The 26,971-nt window shown below is 43.4% G+C and overlaps 1 protein-coding gene across 6 annotated transcripts in view; it reads left to right on the top strand.

The window, feature by feature from the left end:
- LOC147722554 (serpin B6-like) overlaps positions 1-26,971 on the top strand; it is a 252,653-nt gene that overhangs the window by 131,475 nt on the left and 94,207 nt on the right. For all 6 annotated transcript variants that reach the window (XM_086965083.1, XM_086965082.1, XM_086965081.1 and 3 more), the window contains one exon: positions 3,870-4,012. In XM_086965083.1, coding sequence (XP_086821209.1) covers positions 3,870-4,012 — 143 coding nt within the window. The remainder of the gene's footprint in view (positions 1-3,869; positions 4,013-26,971) is intronic.

The following is a 26,971-nucleotide window of genomic DNA, read 5'->3' as shown; positions in this document are numbered from 1 at the left end:
GGATAGGTATGGGTTTTGGGGTGCAGGGGTATTTTTAGGGTTCAGGGCTAGGTTTGGGTTTTGGGGTATAGGGGTAGGTTTAGGTTTGTCCCGCAATACTGAGCAATCTGATTAACTGGCTGCAACTCCGATGAAAATGTTGTGGACGCCATTAGCGGACTCGGGCACTCTATCTCCATGTCCTGAAAAGATTTTATAATTATTATATAAGGGTGCACGGTAGGGACACTCTGAAACTGGTACTTGTGTATATGTGTGCAGGGTGTGGTTGGGAAGGGGGCAAATATTAAAAAAAAAAAGAAAGGTGCCATGGGTACTGTGGTACTCGCACGGTACTAGGTCGGCAGGGTTGGGTGCAAGACCTTGATGAATCGTAGTCTGGAGGCCGTACCCCCAGACACCACTGTGTAGGGCTGAATGCTGTGCACAGTGGAGGGTTTGGTTGGGCAATCCAACCCCCCACTATGCAAGACTGGAGGCTGTATGAAGCTGCTGTTGGCCACCTTCTGGGGAAGGTGGGGGTTGGTATGTTGGCCACATATCATGTGACCAACATGCCAACCCGACTGAAAGACAGAAAACGCTGGACGCTTGAAAATAGTACTAAAAGGGCGACACTAAGATGTGAGTTTATCCTTGCGCTCCACAATTATCCTTCAAATAACATAAAGGTATCTTGAATTTACAGCGTCTTCGAACCATTAGCGTTTCGTTCCAAAATCAAATTCACACAGCCTGTGAAAATCACTGCCCTCCCACATTTTACCATCCCTGGAGTTTCAAAATTCTTATTAAAAACACAATGTTTAACGCCGCAACTAAGATTGCTTTTTCTTCTCTAAATAATATGATCTGAGAACGGCTGACCTCAGACTAAGCTCTAGTACTAGGTCCTGATGAAAACGCACAAACAACTTTCTGGTTTCGGAACGCGTTGACCATACAATTACCTTTCAAGTGAAAAAACAGACTGTCAAGCCAACCTTCTTTTATAATGTTTGAATGAACTGCTCAAAACAAGTTTTGACTACATCATTATGTTGCCCTTGACTGTACACTGTCTGGTCTTTGTCCAATGACTAGGGTTGTTGAAATACTAATTGTTAAATTCACCTTTGGGCCTTGTTGTTTTCTTCTTTTTTCCTTTTTTTTTGAAGTTTTTGGAACTTGAGCTTGTTTACTTGTCTAAAAATGTATTAATCTTTGTCTATTTTTTGTCTTTGTCAATTTAGTGTGATGTCTAAATATGTGTGCATAATTGATTATTGATTAGATGTTGTGTAGTGTGGTTCATGTAAATATTTGAAGAATTATGTTTAGTGTTGACCATTGAAAAATTGAGGAAAATAGTCATAAATAATGGATTGACCCGTTTTTCTATTGAAATGAAAAAATCAAAAAGAAAAGTGATGATTAGATCACAATGAGTTTCACGTGTGATCTTAAAAAGTGAATTTTGATCGAACATCAGTATTGGCACTTCGTTCACTTTGTTATTCACATGTCATGTGGCCACCCTCGCTGCTATACAGCACCAAAGACTGTGCATATGGTTGGCCACCCGCATGATTGAGGTTACCACAGGAGTCTTACTGGAAGCTGGGGATTTGACTGAATAATAATAAAAAGAAAACTAAAAAATGTCTTGAAATTTGTTTTTTATTTTTAAAGGTAAGCTTGAATCTTATTACCATACCCAACTATAACATCACTTTAATCTTCGTTTTTCCCCCTAAAATATATATATATATATATATATATATATATATATATATATATATATATATATATATATATATAATGAAAAAACATTTTTTCTATGCAAACCATACGTTAATTACACAACCAAGTTATATTTATACTTTACATTTTTAAATTACGCACCACCTTTAAAATAAAATAACTTACCACTCTACCATCCACTGTGTTATTTCAAATGATGTGAATTGCAATGTCATAAGTGTAGGAATGTTCTGATTTCATATGTGATGTAATATGAAAGGGTATAAGTTGTGCATTGAGAAGGTGTGAGTTAATATTAATGAAATGTGGCTATAGAGTTCACTACACTAAATGGAGTCGCATGTGTTATAATAATTTAAAGATGGTGTGTAAGTGTTGTAGAGTGTAGTGTCGTGGAATGGAGCGCAGTGGAGTGACGTATAGTTGAGTAAAGTGTCATAAAGTGGAGTGGCGTGTCGTTCAGTGGAGTGATGTGGCATAGAGGGAAGGCGGAGTGTAGGGGCATAGAAAGTTTTAGAGGGGAGCGATGTAGAATGAAGTGTCATAGAGTGGGGTAAAGTATTTTGTAGTAAAAGGCAGTCATGTTGTTTGTACCACACTTTTGCTGTGTTCTAGGTTAGGGCCAGATATAGGTAAAGTATTAGGTTTTATAGTTTTCTGTACCTATTACCACTTTATTAAAGTGGTAATAGATAGGGAAATGTATTTATATTTTTCTATGTATTTAAAAACAAAATACGGTCTTCCGCACTAGTACCTAGAAAGTACAGCTGTAGTTACAACACAAGAAAAAAAATCCCAACATTTCAAAAATACACTATAGTACACAATATTAGTGAAGTTCAGTCTAATTTAAATTTGTCAACAGATGTACTTTTTTTGTTTTCACTTTAAGCTGTACAGTAATTTGGAGGTATTACAGCGGTCCTCCGTATGCTTTAAAAAAAAATATGTAAAAAACAATTGAAAGTACAATATATTTGTGAAATACAGTGTAGTACAGTGTAATCTTTTTACATATTAAATTTCGTTTTTATATTTTTTAGCTCTGCGCTGTTTATAAGGTAGTACTGTGGTGCTTCATAACTTTTTAAAAAAACATATAGAAACCTGTAAATTATTTTCCTTTCCTATTACCACTTTATTAGAATGGTAATATGGATGGGAAAATATAAAACATACTGTTTACCTACATCTAAGGTCTTAACCGAAAACAATAAGGCTGCATATTACTTTTGTGAAGTCAGCCATTACCCAATAATATACTACCTTGACATTGGCATGTACCATGAAATACCATGGTAATTTTGCGGTATTCTGTGAAATTTACTAGCCTGGGATATCACCATATCTTAATGGCTTATAACTTTTTCAAAAGTTACCCTACTTACCTCTGCAGCCAAAAAGGATCAACTGCAGACCATAAAATATATTCCTGCCAAATTTCATTAAAATCAGACTATCCATTTGCTCTCTACTCTAGAGTGCAAAGTCTATAGAAAATGCTTTGGTGGAAAAAACATGTTTTGGGACCCTCCATTTTTTTTTTGCACTCCTTAGACGACTCTCATGTTTTGGGACCCTCCATTTTTTTTTTTGCACTCCTTAGACGACTCTCTGCCAATATACAAAATAAGTATTTAATGTATAAAATTGAGAATTTCAAAAATCAATAAATGTGAAAGATTTTGTAATAGGAGGCTAAAAATTAAGTTGGTATACTTAGGTTGATTTTTTTTTTTTAAGAGCTGCAAAAGTACAGCAATCGGAATCTAGTATCTAATCTAGAATCTAGTATGGATGATTAGTAGCTTCAGTTGCTTCATCTTTCAGAAACAAAAACTAGTTTTGAAAAACTCACTTTCCCATTAAAATTATGAGTTTATAAAATTGTTAGTGAATTAAATTATTTCATAATTTAAGTACTTGTTTGATGTAATCTTATTTTTGCATTTTTGTGTATTGTTTTGTGGTTCGCATTGTAGATATTGCTTTGGCTAGGACCCCTAGCTTCAAGTAGTGATTCAGTGGGGGCCCTCAGATGTCAAAAGGTGAAAAACATCTGTAAGCAGGTCTTCTGGTAAATTTATGTTTCTTATCACAGTTGTCTTCTTTCCTTCTATTAGGCAAAATCCAGAACCTTTTAGTCGAGGGAACGATTGATTCACTTACCAGATTAGTCCTGGTGAATGCAATCTACTTCAAAGGAAACTGGGCAGACCAGTTCAAGAAAGATCATACTCAGGAAATGCCTTTCAGAATTAACAAGGTAAGCGGTGCATCGAAAATGTCACACTTTATTGAACATGTATGCTGTAATCGTGCTCTGAGTGGTGGCCTGCTCTTGGAGGATACAGTAATTCTCAGTGCTGCTAATCTTCAGTACAGTTCCTATCTCTGACTCCAACAACAGACATGTCAGCATTGTAAACAATAGGGGTTGGTATTTTTCACCTCTGTGGTCGTGAACTCAGAAGGATGGTCTACTAAAAGGTGAGCTAACTATTAGGGTGGCAGCTGTGTTTATAAAATCTTGGCTGAGCTCGGTACATTCACAGATGTCCAGGCCAGCTTTCTCCAATTCTGGCTTCACCCCACTCCGTTCCAGTCGAGACTGACCTGCCCGCCCTGTGGCCGCTCACCACCGCTTTGTTTGCTCCGGCGAGGCTTCCGCGTGCTGAAGTCTATACGGTCGAGACCCTGCGCTGGGCTTGGGAGGGGCTCCGGAAATTTTCAGGTTTGGACATGCTCTCTGCGGCTGCAATGCCAATTGCTCACCACCCAGCTTTTCCTCCTCTTCAATCTTCGGGGATGGCGAAACACGCCTCTCGTCTAGGGCTCTCCACCGTGTCTGATCTCTACCCTGAGAACACATTCTACAAACCTGCTGCTGGCTCTGGCCCCCTGGACACTTTGCTTCACTATGCGCTCCGGGCGGTCTGTAAGAAGCTTCACTCCTCTTTCCCCCAGCCTTCCCCCTCGATGGCTACTCTAAATGTCCTTTACACATCCTCCTCCCCAAAGAAATTGGTCACTAAAATGTATGCTTCCACACTGGCGGCTTCTTCCATCTCTACTGACAGGGGTGCGCGTGGTGTGGGAGGAGGACCAAGTATCTACACAGGCTCTATCGGACCCCTGTACAATTACACAAGATGGGACTCATTCCCAGTGACAGATGCTTGCGCTGCTCCGTGCCCGCGGCTGACTTCTCCCACCTCGCCTGGCTATTCCCTAAGGTCTCCGCTTACTGGCGTGAGGTATGTGCTGTCGTTTCTGAGATTACCTCCGCTCCCTTCCAACCTGACCCTCTGCTCTGCCTTTTAGGCTTCATCAAATTCTGTCCAAATGCCTCCCGCAAACTGATTGCTATGTTGTTAGTTCTTGCGCGCCTCAGGGTTTCCATGTGCTAGGGCAGCCGGCCCGTGCTGAATGTGGCCCTTTGGATAGAAGATGCTTCCCGTTGTCAGACCCTCCTGTCCGAATTCTGGGACCTTATGCCTGCCAGATCCAGTCCATTTGATATTTGGGGACCACTTATCTCCCGAGTCACACTTCCCAGCACCCGGCGACCTCTCCCGCGCTCCCCGCAGGCACTCCGCCCGCGGCGGCTGCTGGTGAAGGTCAATGAGTCTCCTCCCCCCTGCTCCCCATCTTCCTCCGACTCTACGTGTCCCCCCACTTTTTTTCTCATACATGGTGCTGTACAAGTCATTTTTCTCCCCATTGGCTTTGGTGTCTCCCCGATCTTTCATTGATATTGTTTTTCTTTTCTTATTAGCTGTATATGCATGTGGTAATTTCTGATCTTTTAATTGTATCGCAGTGCACATTATTTCGTTATGGTGCTACACAGTAATTTTGTTGTCTCATCCTCAATACCTCAATAAAGGTTTTTGAAAATCCCCCCCGAAGAAAACAAACAAAAAAAAAAATATATATATATATATATATATATATATTCACATCAGGTTGCCCTTGGTGAGGAGGCCGCCCAGAGTATGGCTTCTATGTGCTGCGAGGACCCCTGCGAGCACAACAGGTTGCGTTCCCTCGAAAAATGCGGCTCAACCGGTTTCGGGACCTCGCCCTTGATCACGAGCCTCCAGAAAATAAGGACAATGGCTGCATGGAGTTGAAACACCTGCTTTATTATAATTAACTCCGCCCTCCTGGGCGTGTCGTTGCAATCTCACTTAGCCTGCGTAGCAAAGTGCCTTCTGGTCCTAGCAGTTCAACACCTACAGTATTCCCCCAGTGGGTTGCCAAAGTCCGTACTCCATACTGTTAAAAACCCCAGTGGGTTCGAAGGAAAATGCCTGGTGAATTATGTTGTATTCTTTGCACTTATGTTTCTCTGTATCTCTTTAAGTCCTGCATTCCATTTTCCCTGATGTCATCTTCTCCTATGTTCTGTCCTGTCAGTTAGCTCCTTGCTTTCTGATGGGAACACCAGCTATTCTCTATGGTGCTTAATAAACAAGTATTAAGCTTTACATCTGTCTACTAGCTTCATTTACAACACATGGCGACGATGAGCAGAAGGAGCTAAACAACCATAGAGGGAGAAGAACTCCACTGGTGAAAAGAACCACGCGGATTTTTGAAGAAAAAGAAAAAAAAGCTCTTATATTCTGAAGAACCACGCAATTCTTGAAACAAACAAGGGAAATATACTGCCACGCAAGTCTAGAAACAAATAAGAAAGATATTTTGCCTAAAAAAAAAAAACGTTTGGAATTGAAGCCTGCAATAGTTTACGTTCTGAACTGAAATCTGCAAAGTCTTCAGAGCAACTGGTGAGTTTGAGAGAATATTTACAAATCTATGCCGTGTGTCTGGTTGTGACTTTGGCGAGTTTTAATCATAAAAAAGCTGCACCCAGCCAAAAGGAACCCTACCCAACGCTACGTTTGAAAGAGCTGTATTTAAAAAAGAGGGAGAAACTCCTGTGCACGTTTGAGATTTGAGGAGAATATGAGCGCTACTTCTGGGGTGAAAACAGAATGACTTGTGCAGTATTCATGCCTAATATTTGACTTTATGAGAGCTGTTTTAAAAAAAAAAGAGAGAAAACCCCTGTGCACGTTTGAGATTTGAGGAGAATATAAGCGCTACTTCTGGGGCGAAAACGGAGTGACTCGTGCAGTATTCATGCCTAATATTTGACTTTTTCAACCTCGTCTAAACCGACAACTCCTGCACAAATATACGAGTTGCATCTTTTAAACAATCTCCTCGAACAGACACACGAGCACACTTCTCGAGCGGAGAAGCACGAGTGACTCACCGTTCGATTCTCCAGCCATTGTTTGTCCTTAACTGAGCCGCGTCAACAAGGAAGCACCCAACGGAGGAGGTGACGTGCCGGCAGTGACGCGATTCGAGCAACCAACGTGCCAGCAGTGACGTGACCACGCAACGCAACGTACCGGCGTCCATTTTGGATTATCGGGTATCCTAGCAACGGACATCGCTCACATTGTAAGTGGAGATTGACACTTAAAACAATCTACCGAGTGGTTAGAAAAAAGCCGTTTCAAACCGTAACGAGTGCCAGCGAGAGAAAATAAAGGGTGAGAGCTTCATTTACCACTCGAACATATTTTTTTTTTGTAATCAATTTGTTTTTACAAGACTTTAGGCAGTGCACAGTGAAGGCTACCACAAATATTATTCCTTACAGTGGACAAATAGAGAAAGGGTAGAGAAGCACACATATAGCACATGCTAAAAGGTGACATTTCATTCCAATTTGACTATCTCTTTATTTTTAAAATACTGTGCTTCTTTTAAAAAAAATTGAGAATCTAAATATTATTGCACCTCCATTGTTCTTACAAGCCACAGGAGATCCACCCATTGAATGGGATGAATGGATAGACATTTTCGAGAATTACATCGAGGCGCTTGATGGGAAAGATTTCAGTGCAATAAGGAAGAAAGCTCTCTTGTTAAGTGCTTTGGGCAAGGAGGGCCAGCATTCCTTTAAATACCTTCCTGTGGCAGTCAACCAAGATGGTAGGGCGATAACCAATGTATACACAGAAGCCAAAGCTCGGATGAAAAAACAATATGCAAAAGAAGTAAATATTGTTATGGCGAGGCACAAATTTTACACTCAGCCCCAAAGGAATGAAGAGTCTGTAGATCAGTTTGTGGCTAGGTTACGTGAGTTGTCGATAAAATGTAGTTTTGGTGAAATAAGAGATGAAATGATAAGAGACCAGCTGATAGTACAGTGCCGAAACAAAAAGATGCAAGAAAAACTGTGGGCGGCAAAAAACCCAACCCTACAAATGGCCATTGACATAGCAAAGGTAGTTGAGGAATCGAATGCATGCATGAAAGAGATGGAAAAGAAAGATAACACAAAAGGAAATGTTCAAGGCAATGATGTTTCGTGTGTTGATCATGATGAAGTTGCTGTTGTGAATAAGAGAAGTGTAGACCTGGGAGGAAGTACTCAGAAAAAATTTAACAATGCGTTTCCAGGCAATGACAGGAATAGATTCCAAGGAAGAATGTGCAGTAGGTGTGGGAGTACTTTTCACAATTCGGACTTTAGGAGATGTTTTGCAATTGACCAGATGTGTAGGAAATGTGGGCGGAAAGGACATTTTGCGAAGATGTGTAGAGGTACAAACGTCGATAAAGTAGCCGTTGTTGAAAACAAGGATGAAGTAAGAGACTTCATTAGTGTTGAAGGTGCGAACAAAATATTGTGTTTAGGTGGGGATGGTGTGAATGAGGGTGAGCCTGGGAGGAGATTCAGACCAAAAGCCCTGTTCCTTATTGATAAAATCGAGGTTCAGCTGATGGTTGACCCTGGATCCTTGTGGACCATTATTCCCAAGGATATGTTCCTAGCAAATTGGAAGGATGTGCAGTTATCTGCTAGTGACATTAATGCCTGTGGTTTTCAGGGTGAAAGCATAGATGTGATTGGGTTTATGGTGTGTGTAATAACATTCAAGGATCGTTCAGCTCAAGGGAAGGTGTATGTAGCCAAATCTGGTCCTGCAATTTTAGGATGGGGGCAACAGTATGACCTCGGGATAATAATAAATCCTAGAGCAGCACAACAAGTGATGGTGGTAGATAGCATAACCACGGATTCGATAGTTGAAGGGATGAATGGTTTGTTTGATGAGCATATAGGAGAGTTAAGGGGTTATGTGCATAAAATTGTTTTGCGGTGATGTAAATATTTAATTTACTCTCTTAATTTCTATGCAAGTAAGTACTTAATCAATAATAACGCAGATCGGAAGAAAAAGACAGAGTCCGTGGTGTTAGAGTTCTTAGGGGTTTTATTCCTTAAAAAGGAATGGTCATGACCAAAATATCGGATTCTGACCACCACAGGGGTGTCAGAAGGGATAGAGCGCTCCATTTTATTAACAGTACATAGCTTATATACTTAATTCATGCCATAAGCAACAGTGCAGGAGGCGTAACAGCTGAGAGAAGACAAGATAACAGTATACACGTGGTGCTAGTACGTAATCAAGAGGCGTGAACTAGTGGTGTGTGCTAGAAACGTCACTGATAAGTGTCACGAGTGGGTGGCACTAAGCAGAAATGTGGCAATGTCAGCAGAAATCGGAAACTTGGATGCGCGCGCAGCTGCATGACGTGTGATTGGAGGGGTGCAGGGGACTTGACATTTACACTGACGGAAAGAGACAGCAGTCTGCCATGTCAGATCAACTTGTGCTTCTATCATATCTGATATCTGATGTTTAGGAACTGAGCTATCTGGGCGGAAAGGTCTCTAGGGCAGAAGCTATTCTATACTTGCTGTGAGTGCGTGTATAAGCGCCTGAGTGTCTGTATGAGAAGCGTGGGGGCACGGGCCTTCCATGGGAGCATGGCAACAGGAGCTATGAATTATTTTGTACTGAGACAGGCCGGCCAGGCCCTTTGGCTCTGCAGCTGGGGAATGTTTACTGAAGCTAGTAGGCAGGAATGTATTTCCGAGGAGCGGAACAGATAACTCGAAGGCTATAGTCAATCTTGGCAGGCAGCAGGCTGAGCTGAGCGCGAGGGGCCGCGCTGAAAGTAAGTCAGTGTTCACGAGTACAGAGGCAGCCTGGGCAGAGGCCCTCGGAGTCAGAAGCCAGAAAAGAGGCTCGGTGGCAGAAATTCAGGGCCTACTCAGCTAGAGCTGAAAAACGTAGAAGTACACTATAAAAAGACGTTGGCATAGCATACTTAGGAACGGACCATTCAACCCATTCATGGTGGGTCTGAAAAAAAGACATGTTAACGTTGGACGCAAATGTATTTGCGTCTTCATAGCTGGTACAGGAGGGAAGTTACATGCACTTTAACCTCGTACATGGAGACGGTGGGGTACGCGCTAGGGAACACATCTTGACCATAAAATTTATATTTCCTCATTCCCTCCTTGTTCCCTACGGACCCTTCATGATATATTAATCATCATAATTTGATCAGTTTGTTCTTGCAACATCATTTGCTCATCTTTCTTTCTTTGACGGTTTGAGAGAAAACTGGAATGTTCAATGCACGATGTGGCACACAGTCCACATATCGCCGGCCCACACTGTAGGCACAGGCAGCAGCTGAATACTATGACAAGGCCAAAACCTAGGAAGGATAGGATCTTCCATCCCCAAGCAGTTAACGTGGTCCAGAACCAACCGGACCAAGTCCAGGTGCCTGGATTCTGATGTATCTGATTTGCAATTTTATGCAGATGGGTAATAGCTTGATAGACAGATGGCGCATTTTGTGGGATGAAAACGCAGCAACTTGACCCGATGACCTTACAGGCTCCACCTCTATCTGCCAAGATGACGTCAATAACAAGAAGATTTTGAAGGACAACAACCCGCATAGCAGATTGCTCCTCTGTTAAGTTACCTAAAGCGGAGGCAGTTTCATGTACTACGACTTCAAGTGTTCTAGTTAATCTACGTATTAATTTACTGTTTTGGACAGGTCCTAAAAAGAAAAAGAATCCTTTATTGAAATCAGTGTACTGTTCCCATGCCGTTTCCGTGTAGTCGACAAGTGGGATATCTCTTTTGGGTCTATTCTGTACTAGATTTGTATTTCTATGGTAATCTGGGGGAGCTAGGAAAACAGGTGGCAGAAGGAATGCAATTTAACAGGTACCATCCCAATCTGGAGGCAAACGTATGTATGCGGTATGACCGCAAACAAAATAGGAGTGACTGATAGCTTTGAAGGACGATTTACCATGGTCACTGAATTCGACCACAGTAGTGCATTTACTATGACCTAAGTGTACTGAACCTTTCTTTCGGACACATAATTCACCTGTGACTGGTAATACTAGCATATGGGGCAGAACTGGTGCAGCTTCGGATTCTACAGTAAGGATCATGAGACTAATTGTGTAGTTACCTAATCCATATACTTCATTTTCAAGATCAGTTCCTCTTCGAGTGGGGAGTCCCTCTTTATCAGGGTAACAGACGTCGAGCAGGACTAAGTTCAGGTTTCCCCAAACCCAGCCCCCATCGAAAACAGCAATATCAGGATCTAAGGAATTAATTATTTTAAACCATGCACCACAGGAGCCATTGTGAGTGAACGGGTACGGAAAGAGGGGCAGAGCTCCCTTGTAATTCTGGTAGGGAGGGAGTCGGCCACATATCCAGCAGTCTGTAGCATTGTTCGTCTGATGGGAGTGGTGTAACATACTAATGAATGTGTTGTTGCGCAGCGCAAGTCTGTAGGAGAGTTCGTGTGCAGGTAATTCACTAAAAGTGTGTTCAGCAGAGACATTGTAAACAGATTGTTCACGCTTGAAAATAGGCCAGTAGATAGATAGCAGAAAGCTGGCAACAATAACTAAAATACTTAGAATAAACATGATTAATAGGGTCACTATACAGTGACTACGGAGTGATTTACAATATGCACCTTTTTTAACTTGTCTCTCTCTCTCTCTCTATCTCGATCTAGGGGATACATGTCAGAAACTATTTAACCGATTCACCTAGGGGAGGACTTAAACAATTAAACTGTCTGACTTGCTAGATCGGAGTTTCATACGGTATTCCTCTTGGGGAGTTTTCTCCCGTTCGGATACTTTAAAGTCACTAGTTTTGATACAGTCTTTGGTGGGGGTGGACGAGTCAGAGTCCTGTTTCAGTTCGTTTTTTAGTTCATTGCAAAGCTTAATATGACTCGTGTGGACCCACCCCTTTCTCCCCTCAATCTTCACGGCGGTCCTCGTGGTGAGAAGGACGATCTTCGGTGCTTTCCAGCGGGGCTCCAACGGGCTTTTCCGGTCGAAATTCCGGACGAGAACTATGTCCCCCGGACGGACCTCATGTGGCTTTACATCAGTGTTGTCAGGAAAGGCTGCGGCAACCTGTGAACGACATGATTGGAGTGCAGACATCAAGGAGGCAAGGTAATCTGTCAACATATTACAATCAACATCAGTGATTTTTTTCGGAATGGGCGTCCCCCACATATTCGGTGGTCTGCCAAAAACCACTTCGTACGGGGATAGCCCTGATCTCGAGTGGGCGACCATCCTCATGTAGAATAGTGCCACGGGCAGGGCGACTATCCAGTCGACCCCTTTCTCCTGACATATCTTTGCAAGGCGGATTTTTAGTGTCTGGTTATGCCTTTCTACAAGGCCTGCGGCTTCAGGATGTCGGACACAATGGAATTTCCACTGGTAACCTAACAGAAGGGAAACCTGTTTCATCAACTCGGATGAGAATGGCTGTCCGTTATCTGAATACACGACACGGGGCAAACCGTACCGTGGGAAGAATTCACGAACCAGCTGCTTGGCAGTGGTTGGGGCGGTGTAATCTGATACTGGGTAAGCTTCTGTCCAACGGGAAAGTGCACAAACAACTACGAGGACATATTTGAATCCTCGACATCGGTCCATCTGGATATAATCCATCTGGAGGACTTCAAAAGGGTGATCGGGAGGATGAAATCCACCTTGCTCTACAGGGACGCTTTTTCCTGGATTGAACTGACAACAGATCATGCACGTACGCACTTTCTGTTTCGCGGCTGCTCGTAAGTGTTTATTGCTCCAGAGATTTTGTAAACTATCTAACATCGCTTTCTCTCCTAGATGTGCTGGGCTATGTGCTGTGTTAATCATGACTTGAACCATAGAGTCAGGGAGAAACCATGTAGATTTTCCCTTCGTCATCCAACCTTGATCTGTCTGGATCCCTCCTAGTTCAATCCATTTCTTTATTTCATCTGGGGTAGCATGTGCCTGAATGTCAATTACATCTAGGGCGGGATCCTTGACGGCCATACACTTTGTCGGTACTATTGTCTTTGTCACATCAGTAATCTGGGTGTGAGTTAGTGCTGTATGTTTTGCTGTTTGGTCTGCCAGGTCGTTACCCTGGGAAACGGAATCTGTGGCTTTAGTATGTGCTTTACACTTCATGACTGATATGCCCGAGGGCAAATGTATTGCTTCTAACAGTGCTTGAATGAGGGGACCGTGTTGAATCTTGGCCCCATGAGAGGTCAGGAAACCTCGTTCTTGCCAGAGGACTCCGAAGTCGTGTACAACTCCGAATGCATAACGGGAATCTGTGTATATGTTAACATTTCTGTTTTTGGCTAGAATACAAGCTCGGGTCAGAGCAATGAGCTCCGCCGCTTGAGCAGACAGTGTGTCAATACGATGTGTTTCTTTAACTTCAGTTTCAGTGGTCACGGCATACGCGGCCACTAATTCTCCTGTACTTGTTCTCATGCATGAACCGTCCACATAAAGTGTCAGGTCTGGATTTGTCAGTGGGACATCTGTTAAGTCTCGTCGTGGCTTTGTTACTGCATTAATGATTTCTATACAATCATGCTGGGTCGGGTCTATCATAATTGTAGGCAACAGTGTTGCGGGGTTCAGGATGCTGCAGCGTCTGATTTCTATGTGTGGCTGGAACAGCGTTAATTCATAACCTGTCAGTCGTGCTATGGTCAAGTGCTGAGTCTGGGTTCTGTTTAACAAAACCTCTACAGAGTGTGGTACTTGAACTGTTAACTGATGACCTAAAACAATTGAATCACTTTGTCTGATTGCTAATGCTGTTGCTGCTACTGACTTTAAGCATGCAGGGAGTGCCTGAGCTACTGAATCCAATGTACTTGAAAAATAAGCGCAAGGCTTATGTGAACCTGCTTGATCTTGAGTGAGGACAGACAACGCTGTACCATCACGTTCTGTAACAAAAAGTGTAAACGGTTTGCTGTAACATGGTGTTGCTAAAACTGGTGCTTGGCATAAGGCTTTCTTTAATTCTTCAAAAGCTTGTGTGTGTTCCTGAGTCCAAGGGAGGGCAGTCGAAGTCGCTGCCTCCTGTGTCGTTAACTGGATGAGTGGTTTAGCTAGAAATGCATATTGTGGAATCCATTGTCTGCAGTACGAGGTGAGGCCTATGAAGGCCCGCACTTCCTTCTGTGTCTGGGGTTGTGGCATATTTACAATTAACTGAATGCGATCGGGAGTGAGCTGTCTCCCCACTTTGGACAGCAAGTGACCCAAGTACACAACTTGCTGAACACAGAATTGTAACTTTGAGGGGGACACCTTGTGTCCCTTGTCGGCCAGAAAATGTAAAACTATCAGTGATGCTTGTTCACATTCGGGCTCACTTCGTGCGGTGATCAGCAGATCATCGACGTATTGCAGTAAAGCGGTGTTAACTGGCATTTGAATGCAATCTAGTTGCCTTTTCAGTGCTTGACTATAGATGCTGGGGCTTTCTGTGAATCCTTGAGGTGCGCGTGAAAATTTGAAGCTGCGTCCATTTAAACTGAATCCGAAGAGATATTGGCTCTCTGGATCAATAGGCACGCTGAAGAAGGCGTTCTTGAGGTCAATTACAGTAAAGAACGTTGCTTCTGAATCAATAGCAGTCAATAGGGATGAGATATCGGGGACCACAGGGAACTGTGGTATAATGCATTTATTCAGTTCTCGAAGATCAATCACTAGCCGATATACTGGCGGTGCATTGGGATCAGTACGTTTAAGAATCGGAATGATGGGTGAATTACAGACATTGGAGTCGGTCTCTACGACCACTCCTTGGGCAATGAGCTCTTCAATTATTTTCAGTAAAGCCACTACAGCATCGGGTGGTAACTTGTATTGTCTGATTCGTGGTAATACAACACCTGCCTTGAGTGTAACGCGGTATGGAGTGATATGCATGCAACCTACATCAGTTGGGCCTTTTGCCCACAAGTAATCTGGTACATTTTTCAATCTGACATCGAATTCTCGCAAAACATAATGACCCTTGAAATCCCGCAGAAAGAGTCTAACTCCCTCCGGGGAACAGCATATTATAGCTCCTAGAGCCTTCAATGTTTTAATTCCTAACAGATTTTCCGGACATGATTTTGTAAGTAACAAGTCTGTAACACGTGATAATGGGCCCACAGCCAGGGGGACTGGTTCTGATACCTCATTTACGATAGGCTGTCCTGAAAAACCCAGGGAAACATTCTGTGAGCCTGAGAGGGGTGCCCCTGGGACTTCATCATGGCTGATTGTGGTGCGACTTGCCCCTGTGTCGATTAAAAACTTTCTGTCTTTTCCCAATACGTGACTGTGTACATAAGGACCTTCTTGATCTACAGGAATCTCAATAAGAGGCAAGCCACCCTCCCTCTCTAGGCTGTTTCATGTATATCGGGGATAATCTGGATATGCGGACTGGGCATACTGGTACATCTGCTGTGAAACTTGCTGAGACGCGGCAATGGGCTGTGGCTGTGGTACCGCTACTGTCTGTGCTGGAGGTGAAGAAGCATGCATAGGCTGCGTATTCTGTGTATTCTGTGGAGGCTGATGCTGGTTATGGTCTTGTCTAGGCGGATGCGGTCTTTCTTTTGTTTTACCTGTCGCTATATTATGCTTTAGGACCGGGCATTCATGTACGTAGTGACCTGGCTGCTTGCAGTAATTACATGTCCCTTTAACGGGAGCTGTAGGGTAATTTGTCTGGGCCCCACCTTTTCTCTGACCGTCGGCTGGGACCGTCTGTGCTACTAACATTTTCATCTTCGTGTCTTTCATACGTTTCTGTTCCTGATCTTGTTCTTCTCTAATTCTGTTCTGGTGATATTGTAACATTTGTAACATCTGGGATGGCGTATTTGCCTGCCAAGTACTTTCAACTTTGTACACTCTATTTTTAACTAATGGTAGGGAGTTCTCGACTAATTTTGATACAAAAAGATGCGGATATGATTCGCTACTTGGTTTGAGGCCACTATTAATAATAAAACATTTCTCAAATCTTGAATAGAAGTCACTAGTATCTTCATCATGTTTCTGTTTACAGGACGAGATGGCGTCCCAATCTTCCTTTCTAGTCGTCAATAATCTGGGCAGAACCTGTACTATCAAACCTGGTAATGCTTTAGTTTTGTCCCCAAGGCCTACCCCTGGGACCCGTTTCCTTTCTTCCTCTTCTATTTCTGCCCATGCAATCTTTGTGTCCCCCACCTCCCATTCTTTTTCTTTCAATTTCTCGAAGATACCCGTGGGCAATAATACTTTCAACATTTTCATGATATCATCATACGTGTAATTCCCCATTAGTAACATGTCTTTAAGCTCTCTGTGAAAACCTGCAGGGTCTTTATCATGACACGGGACTAGTTTCTTCATTTCTAACAGTTCTAGCTTGGTCAATGGCGTGTGTACATATACACGTTTCAAGATATTATCTGTACCCATAACTGGGTGTACTTCTCGTAAGGGGTTCTGACTTTCAATGCCACCCCCACATTGCATGTGGTACATCTTCCTTTCTGGAGGCGGGGCGGGAACATATTCGGAACTGATGAATGTGTCATATCTACGACGTTGTTCTAGAATTATTTGTATTAACTTGGTACTTAAGCCTCTCCATCTATCCATAAGTAATGCTTCTAGTGTTTCGTGTAAGGGACCTGGATCAGAATAGTGTTTTCTGTATTTGATGAGAAGGTGCTGAATCATGTATACACCTGCTAATTTCTGCTCGTCTGGGGAGAGGTTCAGAAATGTCTGCGCTACTGTGTCATCATTATATATGTCCGCATTTTCGGCCCATGATACAGCTGATCGGGCTAGTTCTTGTTCATCCATAGAGTTGAGTACGTGGTACCCAACTCGATCTCGAAGCCTCTTATCAGTTTCCTGGAACTGATGCTCAGCAGAATTCGGATTTGTCAAGGCAGAGAAGAAAACTCTCTTGCCTTCTGGATGGATGCCTTTCCTAAGGTAATTTCCCTTACCTACATATGCTATAGTATCTGCAGCCTTTTCTGGTTCTTCAGATTCTTCTTCCTCCTCGGAGGAAGCTTTGTCTTTCTCTTTCTCGTGTATCTCTATTACTGTCTTTCTTATTTTCTTGTACATACTAGCTATGCAATTTTGTCTATCATGTTTACCTTCCGATATATTTTGACCCCACTTGTGGAGTGCCTCTATTTCATCCTGATCTGTCTCAGGCCTGTCTCGTTCTCTTATTAGACAATTTATGAAAAAACGTAATATATATGCTTGAGTGTCAACCTTCTGATGCTCCAAGGCATCTTTAATGCTTTTGGGATCTTTTCCAGTCTGTATAAACCGGTAGATTCTGTCTAGGTGTTCTTTCATACCTGGAAACATTAACAGAAAATCAGTAGCGGCTCGTAACCGCAATGATGCCATCATCATTCTATCCTCTTTTCCGGGTACTGGATCATATCTGCAAACTGTAAGTTGTCCTTTGAGTATATCAAGACGGGGTGATTTGTACATAGTGGGACTCCGCATGTCCCCTAGGGATAATCTGTGCGTTAAGGGCGGGGTCTGAAGACCCGCGGTCGCACCTCCTGAAGCGGAGGCTTGGGCATCATCTCTGCGTGGAGTCTGTATTTGAATTTGTCGTTTAGTAGGATCTGGTAGACGTGGTTTCGGTAGGTCTGTTTTGAGTGCAGGAAGTGGCGGGGCTGGCGGAACGGGGGAGGTCTGTCGCGGTACCGGCGGAACATGACCTGGGGGCGGAGTGCCACCCCCGTCCCTGTCAGTAGGCAGGGCACGAACGGGCAGATTGGTGTAAGCTGGTGCTACATCCTCTAAATATGAATTTAGGAATATGTCTTTAGTAGTCTTATGCATTACTTTAGTTGGAACTAATGGTGACGGTAGGTTTTTCGGTATTTCTGATAGGGCCTCAGGTGTACCCTCGGCCACAAGATACATACTATTCACAAGATTATGTCGTGCGCGGTCTATCTGTTCACTTTTTACTCGGATCCCCTCGGTAACTAGTTCATTTTCCTGTGCTTTCTCTGATTCTTTAAGTCTGTCTTCTCTACGGAGTGCTCTTTCAGCACGTTTATGTGATTCCTTACGCCAAAATTCTATGGCGTCTTTCTGAGATTGTCTGGCTTTCTTTTTCCATAATGCCTCCTCGACCTTCATGATGCACTCGGCATCCCATGTTCCATTAGCTGGCCATCGGTGTCTTTCGTCTAGGTGTTTAGTATAGTCAGTCCATAAGTCTAGATACAATATGGCGTCTATGCCATGTTTATGGTACATAAAGTTACCTGGAGTGTCCCTAGGGGGGATAGGAATTTCTTCCTCTAGTATCCCTTTCCTAGTTCCTATCTGCTTTAATTTGTTGAAAAACTGCATTTTGCTTACTTAATACTGAATACTCGATCCTTGATACTTAATTCTGAATATAACTAGTTATACAAGAAAACACAATAATGCACAAAAAAACGGTCACATTCACACCACAACATTAATTACATGAAAAGACATTTTAAGACATAGATGACTACCCCCTATACCAGATGTACTGCTAAACAGTACAGATACACTGCTGTAACAGTGCAGAAATTCAGACTAGATATACTGCTAAACAGTACAGATACACTGCCTAAAAACAGTGCAGACCGGACTTGTGTACCCAAACCCGTCTAGATACGTCCCAGCAATGGTACTCACCGGGAAGCACGGAACAGAAGGCCTCGGAAAACTCGACTGGACTCGACTCGATACTTCGGAAAACTTCGGGAAACTTCGGAAACCTGGTGGGCCTCTTGACACCTCGGACCTTGTTTCTTTCGGCTAGGCTCTGGTCGGGATCCTCCGCACTCCTCACCGCCTCGTCTGGGCACTGATCGCAGTCTTCGTCACCTCCGTGGGTCAGAGGGAGATGCAGGAAATCCTGCCGGTACGCGTATGGTCCATCTAACTGATGGCAGGGGACAGAGCTTGCAATGCGCCAACCGGCGCGTGAGGTGGGGGAGGGGTCCCTATTCGGGCGCCAAAATGATGTAAATATTTAATTTACTCTCTTAATTTCTATGCAAGTAAGTACTTAATCAATAATAACGCAGATCGGAAGAAAAAGACAGAGTCCGTGGTGTTAGAGTTCTTAGGGGTTTTATTCCTTAAAAAGGAATGGTCATGACCAAAATATCGGATTCTGACCACCACAGGGGTGTCAGAAGGGATAGAGCGCTCCATTTTATTAACAGTACATAGCTTCTTTTAAAAAAAATGGAGAATCTAAATATTATTGCACCTCCATTGTTCTTACAAGCCACAGGAGATCCACCCATTGAATGGGATGAATGGATAGACATTTTCGAGAATTACATCGAGGCGCTTGATGGGAAAGATTTCAGTGCAATAAGGAAGAAAGCTCTCTTGTTAAGTGCTTTGGGCAAGGAGGGCCAGCATTCCTTTAAATACCTTCCTGTGACAGTCAACCAAGATGGTAGGGCGATAACCAATGTATACACAGAAGCCAAAGCTCGGATGAAAAAACAATATGCAAAAGAAGTAAATATTGTTATGGCGAGGCACAAATTTTACACTCAGCCCCAAAGGAATGAAGAGTCTGTAGATCAGTTTGTGGCTAGGTTACGTGAGTTGTCGATAAAATGTAGTTTTGGTGAAATAAGAGATGAAATGATAAGAGACCAGCTGATAGTACAGTGCCGAAACAAAAAGATGCAAGAAAAACTGTGGGCGGCAAAAAACCCAACCCTACAAATGGCCATTGACATAGCAAAGGTAGTTGAGGAATCGAATGCATGCATGAAAGAGATGGAAAAGAAAGATAACACAAAAGGAAATGTTCAAGGCAATGATGTTTCGTGTGTTGATCATGATGAAGTTGCTGTTGTGAATAAGAGAAGTGTAGACCTGGGAGGAAGTACTCAGAAAAAATTTAACAATGCGTTTCCAGGCAATGACAGGAATAGATTCCAAGGAAGAATGTGCAGTAGGTGTGGGAGTACTTTTCACAATTCGGACTTTAGGAGATGTTTTGCAATTGACCAGATGTGTAGGAAATGTGGGCGGAAAGGACATTTTGCGAAGATGTGTAGAGGTACAAACGTCGATAAAGTAGCCGTTGTTGAAAACAAGGATGAAGTAAGAGACTTCATTAGTGTTGAAGGTGCGAACAAAATATTGTGTTTAGGTGGGGATGGTGTGAATGAGGGTGAGCCTGGGAGGAGATTCAGACCAAAAGCCCTGTTCCTTATTGATAAAATCGAGGTTCAGCTGATGGTTGACCCTGGATCCTTGTGGACCATTATTCCCAAGGATATGTTCCTAGCAAATTGGAAGGATGTGCAGTTATCTGCTAGTGACATTAATGCCTGTGGTTTTCAGGGTGAAAGCATAGATGTGATTGGGTTTATGGTGTGTGTAATAACATTCAAGGATCGTTCAGCTCAAGGGAAGGTGTATGTAGCCAAATCTGGTCCTGCAATTTTAGGATGGGGGCAACAGTATGACCTCGGGATAATAATAAATCCTAGAGCAGCACAACAAGTGATGGTGGTAGATAGCATAACCACGGATTCGATAGTTGAAGGGATGAATGGTTTGTTTGATGAGCATATAGGAGAGTTAAGGGGTTATGTGCATAAAATTGTTTTGCGGGACGATGCCACACCCATGCAACACAAAGTCAGAAAGGTTCCATTCATCGCACGTGAGGAAGTGAAGAAGATGTTGGGAGAAATGCTAGATCAAGGTGTGATAGAGCAGATCGAAACGTCACCTTGGATTTCCCCCGTAGTTATTACGACCAAATCCGATGGAAAATTTCGTTTTTGTGTGGACCTCCGCACCCTGAACCAAAACATTGTAGTAGACCACTTTCCCTTACCGAACATCAATGAGTTGGTTCTATCACTAAAAGGTGGGAAGTATTTTTCCAAGTTGGACCTTCGCAGCGCCTATCATCAAATAAAACTACACCAAGACTCAAAAGCACTCACAGCGTTCATAACAACCGAAGGAATATACCAATTCACACGAATGCCTTTTGGACTCGCCTCTGCAGCTGGGGTATTTCAAAGGATGATGGGTGTTGTACTAAAAGGCGTGAACAATGTTGTGTATTTTCAGGACGATGTCCTGATATTTGGGGCGACTGTTGAAGAACACAATGTGATCTTGAAGACTGTTTTGGAAAGGATGGAACAGGCAGGATTGACTCTCAAGAAAGAGAAATGTAAATTTGCAGTGGAGGAGGTTGAATATCTTGGGTATACATTGTCTGTTGACGGAGTAAAACCCAAGAGAGACTTATTAGACTCCATTAGAAATGCACCATCTCCGTGCGATAAAGATCAGTTGAGGTCTTTCCTCGGCCTCATCGAGTACTACGCTAAGTTTGTAAGGGATTTTGCAGAGAAAACCGAAAAGATCAAGGTGCTGTTGAGGAGTGGATGTAAGTTTGTGTGGGGTGTGGAACAGGATGAGTGCTTCAAAAGAATCAAGGTGGAAATTTGTGAGGCGGGCATTTTAACACCGTTCGACACCAACCGTAAGTCAGTTCTGACAGTGGATGCAAGTGCTGTAGGTGTTGGTGCGGTTCTGGCTCAAGTACACGATTCTGGTCTTAAAACTGTAGCCTTTGCCTCAAGGACACTCACTACAGCCGAGAGGAATTACTCTATAATCGAGCGTGAGGCTTTGGCCGCGGCATGGGGTTGCGAGTATTATAGGATGTACCTGTGGGGGTTCAAGTTTACATTATTGACAGATCACAAACCCCTGGTTAAAATACTTTCGCCTGGCGGCGCTGGAAAAGGCTCTGCCAGGTTAGCTAGACTCGCTGCCAGGATCCAAGAGTACTTGTACACTGTGGAATATATTCCCGGTTGGAAGAATTGCCAAGCGGATGGACTCTCTAGACTTCCACTACCTTGGGAGAGGGTAGACAAGTTAGGGGTAGAATCTCTCAATTCAGAGGGTTCTGTTGCCGCTGTGGATGAAGTTGTAGATATGTGTGCTGGGGCAATTAGTAGAAGTTTGTGGAACACTTCAATGGCTAAAGATGTGGTGTTGTGTGAAGTCAAGGATCTGATAGCGAAGGGCCCAAGGAGAGAGAGTTGCTTATCTCCCGCACTTCGTCCTTATTTGAAGGTTCTAGACCAATTGTCTATCTTGGACAATGAGGGATTCATGATTTTAATGGATGACAAATTCATTCCTCCACAAGATGTGCGATTTACCTTGTTTAAGCTGGGTCATGAGGGTCATTTAGGGCAGTCCCTTACCAAGAGGAGAATTAGAGAAAATTTTTGGTGGCCCGGAATGGACTCAGAAATCTCGCAGTGGGTGGAGAGATGTACCGATTGCTTGGAAAGTGAGAAGAGACTTAAAGTGGGTAGCCATACTGGTTGTGGCTCAATAGTAGATCCCAGGTGCCCTTGGCACACCATCTGTCTCGACTTTATTGGCCCCTTCCACCAGTTGAACCAAGATATGAGGTTTGGGCTGGTAGTAGTTGATGTCTCTTCCAAGTGGTTGGTAGTCAAATTCATGAGGGAGATCACTACGAGCAGCACTATTGCTGTGCTGGGTGAGATCTTTAGAGAAGAAGGTTTCCCCACAAGGATCATTACTGATAACGGGACGCAACTCACCTCCCTAGAGATGGCTAATTTCTTGGGAAAATGCGGTATTATTCACTCAAGGACCTCACTTTACAACCCCCAGGGAAATGGTATAGTGGAGAGGGCCAACCGAATGGTTAAAGGTGCCATTCAAATGGCGATTTCTTCCCGAATGGATGTGAAGAGTTTGGTTAATGACCTGGTTTGGGCCTACAGGACTACTGAAAATGGTGTGACCGGTTTGGTCCCGTTTTCTGTCATGAGGGGACGTTCAGCGGGTACTAAACTAGTGTCTGCGTGGATGAAAGAACTTCTGAACGCTGACCTTCCTGCTGGTCCTGGTGAGCCTGACGCTGTATGTGAATCAGATGGCGCGTGTAAATTTGCTGTGAATGATTGGGTTAAAGTCAAACCTGGTCGAGTGGGTGTCGGACTGACGAAGTTCAGGGGTCCATTTAAGGTCAAGTCTGTACACAAAAGATTTGTCACTTTATTTAACGGTGAGAGTTGGAACTTGAGGCGTGTGGCTCTGTATAAGAAAGCCGAGCGAGAACCGGTGAGAACCAGCGAGCCTAGCGCCAGTGGTATCAATGAGTTTTGTGCTAGTAGAAACCAGAGAGTGAGAAGACCCCCAGGTCATTTACGTGACTTTGTTTGCAAATAAGGTCTCTCTCTGTAACGAAGAGCATGGTCTTATGTTTTTTTTTAACTTACTTTCAACTTTCGTTTTTTTTTCGTGTTCCTCCATATGAAGGGAAGAGGATATGTTGTATTCTTTGCACTTATGTTTCTCTGTATCTCTTTAAGTCCTGCATTCCATTTTCCCTGATGTCATCTTCTCCTATGTTCTGTCCTGTCAGTTAGCTCCTTGCTTTCTGATGGGAACACCAGCTATTCTCTATGGTGCTTAATAAACAAGTATTAAGCTTTACATCTGTCTACTAGCTTCATTTACAACAAATTACCAAACTGCGACGCCTCGAATCTAAATTAATAATCCCATTTAAAACCAGAACCCCGATGGGACTGAATGGAGACGACGAGATGTATGTGCATCTGTGATAAATCTAATGCACAATGGACATGAAAGCGTTGAAAAATGTACTTAATGCTGAAGAGACTGTCAATTTATTTGATAAAGTAATGGTTGAAATATTTGGGACTATAAGAGGTTTTTAAATGGTATATCAGACAGACATGTGATTTAAGAAAAACAGTTTAAATGGAGTTTTTTGTTTATCAAAGTGTTGGAGGCCTACAAGCAGGTGCACACACAATTGGGATAGTATAATTAAGGCACTCAGCCACAATTTACCTAATGACTATCAGTCAATAATATCATAGCATGTTATTAATTCAAAACGCCACCGTGAATTAACACATTTTTTTTACATACTATATGTCAACAATACATGCCTTATTTGACCCTGGCAAATACCAGAGGTAATCACCCAATAAACCTTGTTGCAAAGCGCCAGCTAGCGGACCACTAACACAGCGATAAAGCTAGAGAAAATAGCAATTAACTGAAATTGTCTACTGTTCCCACAATGCATCTTAAATTGCCAAGTGAGATTTTCAGTATAAATAAACAACATAAACAAAGGACAAATGTTTGTAAACCGTGACCAGGGACTTGTATAGTCCAAAACGCGTAGGTTGGAGAAACCTACAGGAGAATAAAAACAACAAAGCAGAATTGAAGTGGTGTGCAGTGTCTTCTTAAATGAAGAAAATTTGCTGTAGTGATTTTTAGCGAGGTTGTCCCGATCCTCGCCGCCTGCGCCAGCTAAAGGACGCTCCCCCCCGCTTGGGACATTTGCTCGTGAGATATATTTTTATATATATATATTCACAGATGTTGGCTTGAAAAATCTTCAATATATGAAAAGAACTGAAGTTTGAATTTCTTATCATCCGAATCAATTTTCATTGAATTTTGTTATACAGTCGTCAATGGGCATTCATTTAGGAATTTATTAGCTTAGCTCTTTGTATCACAGGTGTAGCCTTTACTCTAGTATCATAATTATTTAATTACCTTCTTAACTATAATGTCTCAGTTTTAGGTTGCATTTCCTTTTTGTCCATTCTTTTCCTTGAATAACAAAACACATGATTACACAGAGGGGCTGATTCCGATCAGGGTCGGAAAGCACTCCAACCGAGCCGGATCCGGAGTGTTTTCCGACCTAGCCAGAGTCCTGCAGTCCGACCGAGCGAGTACGATGTGGCCGTGTGCTGTCGGACTCCCATAGAAGTCAATGGGAGACGGTCGTACGACGCTTACATGGGCTCCCATTGACTGAATGTGTTTGTCACGGACAAGTGCGCCCCCTACAGTGGGTACTTGACGGTGCCATCCACACCGTACATGCCTGTGTTTGGGATATACATGGGTCTCCCCCTGTGTCTGAGTCGTAGAGCTGCGGGTGACAGGGGTCCGACTCGGACCCCAAAGGCCAAGTCCCGGACTTTTTGCGAGCTGGACACTCAGGCTGTCCGACGCGTGCATCGTACTGGTTCGGTCGTAAATCGCATCCATTGCACGCCACGGTGAGCTTGCGGCCGAGACGTACGGAGCGGAAACGACTCGGTCGGTGAATATCCCGTTCGCATCGTACTTGCTAGCTCGTGCAGCTGTATGAGTCGGCCCGAAAACACACGTTCGGCTCGTAGTTTTTCCAGCCATATCGCGTTTGGTGCCCTTCCGACCCGGTTCGGAATCGGCCCCAGAGTGTCATTTGAACAAAAGCAGCACCAGACCAATGAAGTCTGCCCATGTCGTTACTGAAGGACTTGTATGAAGCTTGAGTCACTGCTTCCCAGTCACTGCACATTTCACACAACGTTTACATTTGTTAGTTTCACATTACATACGCAATGGTATAATATCAAAGTGAGGAAAACCTGTGGCATTTGCACCAAGCAAAAACCTAGTGCTCACTCCACAACTTTTTCTAGAACACTTTAGCCTGGTTCTGCACAAGAAAAATAGCTCTCCCTCCTTGCCAGTAGCTGCTGCAAGTACCCTACAAAAAGTACATCCTTGCTTCTCAGAAGTGCCACGCCCTAGTATAACTGTAGTCCGGTCTGTCTCAACCATGAAACAATCTTGTTTCTTAACATCCACAAAAACACGAAAAGCTATGCGCACGGTAATCCGAAGTCTGCAAGTGTTTATTAACAAAAGACAAATCAGTCTTCAAATCATAGTTTGGTGCCTGCCACGAAGTGCTGTAAAATGTGGGCGGGTACCCCCCAGTGCACCCACACCTCCACCCACCAAAAGGGGGGCCCGGAACGGCCCCTGTAACAAATCCCCACCAGCCTTTCCATGGCGGCATCGCCGCCATGGAAAGGCCGGCTGTAGCCAGCATCCTAATTTGGTGGACAGTGCCTGCTTGGCCCCGCCACTATTTAAGGCTATCTGGGCCGTCCGCCAGCCAATCTGTATGATTGCTTCTGGTGGTCCTGTGGCGGACGGTCTTTGCGTCCACCACAGTCCGAGCGCGATTCCCATGAAATGTGGCAGGGGGAATATTGCGGTACGACTGCGGAAGGACTGCCACCGCATGGCTGGCGGTGACAGGCATTCCACAATCGTGATCGGCCCCAAAGACAATACACAGATACTGGATCTTGAGCCATGGGATATTATTCAAACTACCTTCAAACGGATACAGAAATAGTAAACTTAAAAATAAAGCACTGAGCTAGCTTTGCAAAAATGTCTGTTACAATGCCACATCAGTGACCGGCACATACTTTGTTGCGTTGGTTAGCAGGGAGCAAAAAGATGGCTGCACCTATTACAGTTACACGGAGGCAAAATTTCATATTTCACAATTTTTCTCTGTATTACCTCCTATGTTCTGAAGTAAGGTAATTAGTTGCACCTTCTCCCTACTGACCGCATTATGTATCTGCTACTCCAGCAACTGATACCTCTCAGAATTCTTTTGGGCACCATCCATGTTGATATGTTAATGTTTTTAACTGTCATATCTGTGATATTTCCATTCTCCATGTGTTCCTGGGAGGCCCTCCTCTTCCTGTTTCCCGCCAACCTATACCGTTTTCCAGTTTCCTAAAATGATTTTTCCTGTTTTATCCATGTGCTTTAGATGGCCAACTGAGGAGGTGGGATTCAGGTTTGTTACTGTGACTGTTGTATGTTGACCTTGGTGTGTTATTCATTCTAGCGTATTCATACTTAATATATTTGCGTTCCTTGAACTTTACAAATGCTATACAGCTTGATCTCATCAAAATGCAGATGTGATCATTTGCAACTTTC

This window comes from Lissotriton vulgaris, chromosome 4_1, assembly GCF_964263255.1.
Source record: "Lissotriton vulgaris chromosome 4_1, aLisVul1.2, whole genome shotgun sequence".
NCBI lineage: Eukaryota > Metazoa > Chordata > Amphibia > Caudata > Salamandridae > Lissotriton > Lissotriton vulgaris.
Note: the sequence above shows the minus strand (reverse complement) of the source record. Positions and strands in the feature narration are given on the sequence as shown.